Below are 8276 nucleotides of genomic sequence, written 5' to 3' on the forward strand. Positions count from 1 at the left end.
GACTGAGGACATGATTGTAATTTTTACGAAGATGTATCCCACCTCTATAAATAAAGGTACAATACTATGCAGACAGGTATGTCTTTCGAAGGGAGAAAATCAAATCGCTCCATCTATGAAACTTGTACTAGCTCCTTTTTGGCTTCATGTGTTTTCTGTAATCATTATCTAATAAGAAGACAAAGAATAATAACACTTTCAAGATGAGCAACTCAACGTTTTTTGTGTTATAGTTTCTTCACCTATAATTTAACTCTCCTTAATTAACACTCTCTAGGTCTATATATCTTTTTCCTTCTCCCCTTAATTAACATTTTCAAGAGAAGGTCTATTCATCCATGTTGTGTTTTTTTATTTCATTTAAGAGTCAGAAACAAGTGACCAACAACATCTATATCTTACTTAAGATTTGACATTTAATTTGTGTATCTAGGTTATGTGCTTATATTTCTAGTTTACGGTAACACTAAGTTACATATTTTACGGTAGAGATAGCAACATACTTACCAAAACTTTAGTTGCACACATATACATTACTTTGTTGTAGGTTTTAATAAGTTAAAATTATATGTCATTTAGAGCAACCTAGTTTAATTAAGACTGAACCAAACCAAATCCATTCATTCGACGCTTAAACCAAAACAAACTAGACCTCTAGAATTCTTAATTCATTCCCACCAATCTAGATCAACCTAAAATGAAGACCAAACAAACCATATAAAACATTTTGAGTTAGCGCCTTTAAGCATTTCTATGAGTGGTTTTAGTCGTTCTTAGAAACAAGGGTAGAGGGTCTAGTATGGTCGATATTGCATGAGCAAGAAGATATCAATAGAAAAATAAATTACTATCTCTAACTTCAACGCTCCCAGCCACCAGGACCGTCTCCGCCATTCTCGCCAGCTCTGTGTGCGCCTTTGTTGTCTGTAGAGATGGCAATGGGGACCCGATCCCCGATTCCCCGCGAGGAATTCCTCCATTAGGGGATGGGGATGGGGAAGAAACTTCCCCCGTGAGGATATAAACGGGGAAAATTTAACCCCCGACGGGTAAACGGGGATGGGGACGGGGAAGCATTCCCCATCTCCGTTCCCCGCGGGGACCCGTTAAACTTGCATGTGACTATGTTTTTTGTACTAGTTAACGACAAAAATAAATAATTACCTTATCAAGAGACCACTAATTGTACAAATGTGTTCATTTTGATGTATGCATAATGATTTCTTATATCTGACAATGTGTATAAGCGGCAATATTTAACATTAATAGCAAAATATGTATGTCTTAATTGTAATTTAAACGGGGATGGGGATCCCCGTTGGGGATTTATCCCCGCGGGGAACGGGGATGGGGAAGAAATGCTCCCCGCAAGCGTTCGTGGGGATCCCCGTGGGGAAGTTTTTTTGTCACGGGGACGGGGATGGGGAGCTATTCCCCGGCGGGGAATTCCCCGTTGCCATCCCTAGTTGTCTGCCTCCGCCATCCACCTCTATTCCGCCCAATGCCTATCTCCATGTGTGTTGTCGTTCGCCCCTATTCCACCTATCGCGCGCCTAGCTCTGCATGTGCTATCGTGTGCCCTTGTTCCGGCCAACACCCAGCTCCATACCTGCCGTCGTCCGCCCAGTCAGCACTCAGCTCCGCGTGTACGCCACTGTCACCAGCAGAAAAACGCTCAAAGCCTACGGTGCGATATATTTTTACAGGCGGATTCAGTTATCAACCGACTGTGCTATTTTTAGTGGTGGTTTCTTAAGAAAACCGCCACTAGAAATCGTATTTTCAGAGACAGTTCCTTATACAAATCGCCAATAGAAATCCATGATTCCTAGTGGTGGTTTTCTTAAGGAACCGTCTGTAAAAATCGATTTCTAGTAGCGGTTTTCTTAAGGAACCGCCACTAGAAATTATTTTTATCCTTAATTTTTTGAGTTTTTCAAACGACCTCGTATGATGAAACCATCAAAATAAAAGTTGTAGATCTCTGAAAGTTATAAAACTTTGTAGTTGACAACTTTTTTATTTAAAATCATTTCGGCTCTCAAAAATTGTATCTAAATTTGTCAAATTTAAAATTCAAATGTTGCAAACGACCTCGGACGAAAAAAGTGTCAAAATGAAAGTTGTAGAACTTAAAAAATTATTCAACTTTGTAGTTAACAACTTTTTTATTCGAATTTGTTTACGATCTCAAACAAGTAATTTACACTCATTTGATTGTAATATGTGGGTAACAAAACTATAAACTAGACACAAAGCATGTCATAGGCGGAGTGATAGAGAAGGGTACGTGTGAGGGTGAGGTCAGCGGTTCAATTTCTAGCAACCACGTAGTGCACGAAAAATGCCGCGACTTGCGACTTCGACGGAGACGAGCATGTGGGATGTGTGGGCCGAGGCCTCCCCTAATAAAAATAATTTTTTGCTATTTTTAAAATCTGTTTTATGTTTCCTGAAAACGATTTTCACTGGCGGTTTTATTACACCGACCGCCAGTAAAAAACGATTTTCACTGGCGGTCTTTAGTTACCCGTCTGTAAAAATGATAATTTATATTGGCCCCTATCACTGGCGGTTATGAAAAACGCTAATGTAAATAGATTTACAACCGCCACTATAGAAGTTCTTTGTACTAATGTGTCCGCCCTTCTGGCCAGCCGCTAGCTCCACGCGTACCACCATCCGCGGTACTGTCTTTGGACCCGCGCTTGGTACGACTAGGACCTCAAAGCAAACCAACATAGCAGCCTCCGCCCAGCTAAGGCCATGTTCGGTTTCACCGGAATAGACTAGGATTTATTCCAACTCATCAAAATCTATATAAATTAGAGAAATAATCCGGCTAGGAATCAATCCGGGGCTCCAATCCCTAACAACCGAACAGGGCCTAAGTGATTCCACGCGCCTGCGTTAGCAACACTTTGATTTTGTTGCCTCCTCCACTACTGCTTAAAAATATTTTTTTTCTAAAAGAGGCTAGTAAATTGGCATGTCTCTAAAAATTTAGGAACATTGTGATTGTAATAAAAAAACCAATTTGCATGACAAACATTATATCAAAGTAACTGCAATAAAAAAGATATATGCACACAATATTATGGTCCTAGACAGCTCCTTCGGTGAAGCAACATTTCAGGCACCTACTCCCCTCCCTCTTTTAAAAAAAAAATCCGTACCATTGCCACTCTCTCTTTTACAAAGGCAACGATCTATGATCTTGTCTCCGATTGGTCTCGTAGTTCAATAAGCCTAGGTTTTTCTAGTAGTATAGTTCGTTCTTCTAGAACATCAGGTGAGAAATCTTAAGAAATTGATGGATGCCTCCTACTGAACATGTGCTCCTATAGTCAACGCTTGGCGTTCGTGAAGCGTGATGAACCGTAATTAATGTATATATGAGTACGCCGACGGTCGGCGTACGATCCATTGGTGTGTGTGGTGGTGGTGGTGGGGGATTAAATACCGATCGAACATTGAGCATCTGTACGTACTATAGGGTCCATTCATCATAAAAGTACTTCCATTACACTCCTCATACAAACGTGTAGCGATGTGTACAAAGAACGTACTCCTATAGCGATGTTTACAAAGAACATACTCCTATATGTAGCGCTGTAGCGATGTTTGCAAAGGACATACTACTCCTATATGTTTACAAAGAACATACTCCTATATGTACAAAGGACATACTTCCATTACATTATTGCTCTTACAAACACATACCGTCCTTAACATGTTTTTCTAAAAGTTAACCTGTCCTCGTTTACCTTAAAAAATATGAACTTATACGTGAAGAAACAAAAAAGACAAATTTGCCCTAATAAGACGTCCAAGTTGAATTTTGAATATCATATTTCTTGTGGTGATTGGGACATCATTAAAAAACATTTTATCATTATTTTACATTTAGCTTTATACCATTGAAGTTATTATCTTATTTGATCACTAAACTATCAAAAATAATTATGAAAAATCATAATATATTTTAAGTATAAATTTAACTTAGGAAGTTGTGACTGAGGGGGCGTTAAGATATGTGTCTTAGTAAATTTCTTTCTTGTATGACATTTTATCGTAGATTGAGTAATTTATCAATTGTGTAATAATCTGTATCAACTTAGGAGCTCTAGTTAAGGCCCTTGATTTTTTTAAAATTGTAACTTCGGTTTTCCAGCTTCACCATGAAACAATTCCAATAGATTGGCAAGACAGGCAATGGCGAATCTAGCCAAGAATGCCGTTGGGTCATTGGAATCAACTTCTCTATATGATATAATATTTTTACAGTGTTTTATTAAAGGATTTACAAATTTTGTCAGGATCATGCTGACCCCGATAAACCCCCTAGATATGTCCCTGAAGGCAGGTTCAAGAGTGTTTGGCTTGCATATAGAATTCAGCTTCTATAATACAATTAATTTATACGAGTTTCCTTAATTACCCTTGATGATTAGCGGGTGGAGAAAGAGACATGAATCAAATCATTAGGTCATGTAACCAATGGCATGGTGGGTAATTTTTGTGCAACTTCATGGTCTCATGGAGACGTATGAAAACAGTGTTTTTGAAGCATCCTTGGAAGAGCTTCGAAAATTTCACAAAATTGGCCTTTAGTTTTAGTTTTTTTGAAGCTAGAGCTCGTGAAGTTGGACCTGTTTGGATAGAAGAAACTGAAATAGACCTGAAATTTTTGAAGTGAAGGTCTACCAAATAAGACCTAAATGGTCAAGATCTGGATATAAATATAGAGACATTGGCCCAGCGAAGAGTATAACGCTTTCATGCATCTATGATTTTGATAATGACAGTCTTGCAAACAACACCATAAAATTGCAAACTGACTCGTCTTACTTTTTTTCTTAGACAGATCTAAAAATTATATATATATATATATATATATATCATGTGTAAAAAATAATCCTCGATGGCTCAAAGAGGAAAGATGATGGCAGGAGTAATTAGTAAATGTCCACGTATTAGTTAAACACTAACCAAATGATCACATATCATTTACTAATATTGGCCTAAAGAACCAATTAAATGCCTTCATTTAAATGAGATAATAAAAGATCAAATGAAAGCATCCAATCAAATATGTGGTCTTTTGATGAATTTTTGGGGGCCTAATTGCAAAATTTACAGGAGTATGTCTCTACATAACTCTCTATACATATTTTGTCTCTTTGGAATAGCTCTTGGGTGCTCCGGGTCCTAGCCGATCACTGTTCAGCTCCATACATTTCGTAAATCACGCACTCACAGCTTATGGCTCATTCTTCGGAGCGCGCGAAGATGACTACGTCGTCGCCCGCCAGAGCTCTAGGAGCCGGAGTTGGAGCGTTTGTGAGTCTTTCTAAAGAGACCCTAATAAGTATGTTTATGATCTAGGGACTTGAATTGTATGGTGTAGTCTTTTAGTCTCTTGTACATTGAAAATCAATATAGAGATTGTACTTACCCTAGCAGGTTAAATAACGGCGAGTGGTTTGCGAGCACAACCTTGTGCTGCGTCTGCGTGTCAGCGTGTGTGTGCAGGAACCACGAGGAGGTACCATTGGGCGTCGTGCTTTTGCGGAATCCGATAATTAAGCTAAAAACTATTTTCAAGGTCCACCTGTCAACTGATGATTAGCACCTCAAATATTGTCAACACCGAGTTCTTCGTTTCTTTACACTTGTCAAAAAGGCATACATTACTTTTTTATTAAAAAAACAAATGCATTCAAAAAATGGCCGCGTCCAAGCAAAACGAAGGAGCAGACGACACGTCGTGACGCAGGTATGCACCTTCAGTGGGGCCCTAAATAAAGAAGCCAATCCGCACCCCCCACCGCACACGCTCTACTTCCCGAACAAAGCAAAGCAAAGCACGGACGGACGGACGGGCTCTGCACGAGGGCGTCGCGTCGCCTCCGCCCGCCGGACACATCCCCGGCAATAATGAGGCCCCCCGGCCGGCGCCGCGTCCTCGCCGCCGGCGCCTGCGCGCTGCTGCTGGCCGCGACCTTCCTGGCGGCCGGCCTGTTGACGACGTCCTCCCTGGCGCCGTACCTGCTGCCGCCGCTGGCCCTGTCGCTGCCGTGCCTGCCGGCGGTGACCGCGCCGGCGGGGTCCGGGTACGGCGCGGCGCCGGGCGTGGCGGCGCTGGCGGAGGCGGCCGTGGCGTACGCGACCTCGGAGACCGTGCCGCAGCAGTCGGTCGACGAGATCTCGCTGTCGCTGGCCGTGCTGCGGCGGCGCGCGCCGCTGCGGCTGCTGGTGTTCGGGCTGGGCCACGACTCGAGGCTGTGGCACGCGCTGAACCCGGGCGGCGCCACGGTGTTCCTGGAGGAGGACCCGGCGTGGTACCGCGTGGTGCGGGCGCAGTCGCCGTTCCTGCGCGCGCACCTGGTGGCCTACCGCACGCGCCTCGACCAGGCGGACCGGCTCCTGGCCACGTACAGGCGGCACCCGGCCTGCCTCCCCGGCGGCGGCGGCGGCAACGACACCCTGCAGCTGCCGCGCGTGCGCGGCAACTGGGCGTGTCCGCTGGCGCTGTACAACCTGCCGCCCGAGGTGTACGAGACCGAGTGGGACATGGTCATGATCGACGCGCCCAAGGGGTACTTCGCGGCGGCGCCCGGGAGGATGGCCGCGATATGGACCGCGGCCGCCATGGCCCGCGCGCGCCAGGGCGAGGGCGACACCGACGTCTTCCTGCACGACGTCGACCGGAGGGTGGAGAAGGCGTTCGCCGAGGAGTTCCTCTGCGAGAGATTCCGGGTCGGCGGCACCGGCCGGCTCTGGCATTTCAGGATCCCGCCAGTTTCACGGCGTGGGGAGGACGGCACGGCGACCGCCGGTGACCGGAACCCGTTTTGTTAAGGCGCCGGTGAGAGTCTTGGACGGTCTATTTGGCCCTATTTGGGACGGTCTATAGTTAGTACTCCGTAAACAGGATTTACGTCGTCGTCGGCCCTGCAGTTCGAATGCATTCGAGTTTTTTTGTTTTGTTTTGTTTAAAAAGCAGATGCGAACACATGTATTTCCTTTCGTTCGGTGTTTCAAAGTGATAGTTCATCAGGAATCAGGGAATGCACAATAGATCCAATAATGTAATATAATGTAATGCTCACTCCAGCCAGCAATTATTTTCTATATATGGGTCACGCAGTAATTATAATAAGGGCATGTACAGTGGAGAGACACCAAAACGGTTCTCCAAGCACAGGAGACAACTAAGAGACTCTATTGTACAATGGAGTGTCTATAAACGTAGTCTATTAATAAATACAGAATTAAATGTATTTGTATAGCATCAGATCGATAGAACAGACGACAAATTCGTACAGTGGGAAGTGAGACGTCTGTTGTTACTTGGTTTACGAGCCAGAGGCGTCTCTTCACGGAGAGACGGCTCTAAGATTATTTTGCAAATAACCCCTAAAACACTTTAAGAGCCCTCATATTAAACACCACTGTACATGCCCTAATGGACAGCGGGGCGTCTCCATCGTGGACGGCGGACGCGACGCAACCCATGCCAGCATTATCCTTGTTGTCTCTTTTTGGCCCACATCCATGAATGGATCTCAGCGTTTTTCATCGCAAAAGTCCAAGGACAAACAAATCAAGTGCAAAGCACCTGCCACCGTTTTTTCCTTGTAGTTGGCTACTCTGATTCCACTGACGCCAACACCCCCGGTGATACTAAAATACACGTACTACCTCCTCGCTCGTCACTCGATTCCGTATTGCATATGTGATCGGCATTGGGCTAAGACATGTTTGGTTAGATGATTAAGGTTAGTTCTTCAATTCGGACGACTAATTTTAGATAAAGTGCGGCACAGTTAGTCACGAACTAAACAGACTCTAAATTTGTAAATCAGTGATACTGAATTGAATTGTGCTCAGAATCAAGGTGGAATTAAACTGTTATATTTGGAATTGATCGGAAAGGATATATATTATGATATCTGAACTATAGTTTGTAGATTCCTGGTAGGTAAATGCAATTAAATTGTGATACCCAGAATTAGCGTGGCGTTAAACCGTCGTACTGGGAACCAATGTGGAAATTGGAATTACACTGTAAACTTGTGCCATGGAACAGTTATTAGTTGTGGAACTAAATTATGATGCCTAGAACTAATTTGTAAAATTTGTGACATGGATTTACTGTGGAATTAAATGTGTATTTCATCGGTGTGGACTCTCTTTTTTTCTACATTATCACTAATGTGGAATTAATTTGTTACATGTAGGACTAATATGTCAGGTTAACGAAGAAAGTA

The 8276-nt window shown here is 43.4% G+C and overlaps 1 protein-coding gene across 1 annotated transcript; it reads left to right on the forward strand.

Annotated features, from left to right (window-relative positions):
- The first annotated feature begins 5829 nt into the window (after nt 1-5829).
- Nucleotides 5830-7116, forward strand: LOC100284801 (plant-specific domain TIGR01627 family protein). The gene has a single exon (NM_001157696.2). The coding sequence runs from the start codon at nt 5941-5943 to the stop codon at nt 6862-6864; it is 924 nt and encodes a 307-aa protein (NP_001151168.1). The 5' UTR covers nt 5830-5940; the 3' UTR covers nt 6865-7116.
- The last annotated feature ends 1160 nt before the right edge of the window (nt 7117-8276 follow it).

This window comes from Zea mays, chromosome 2 (assembly GCF_902167145.1).
Source record: "Zea mays cultivar B73 chromosome 2, Zm-B73-REFERENCE-NAM-5.0, whole genome shotgun sequence".
Classification (NCBI taxonomy): Eukaryota; Viridiplantae; Streptophyta; class Magnoliopsida; order Poales; family Poaceae; genus Zea; species Zea mays.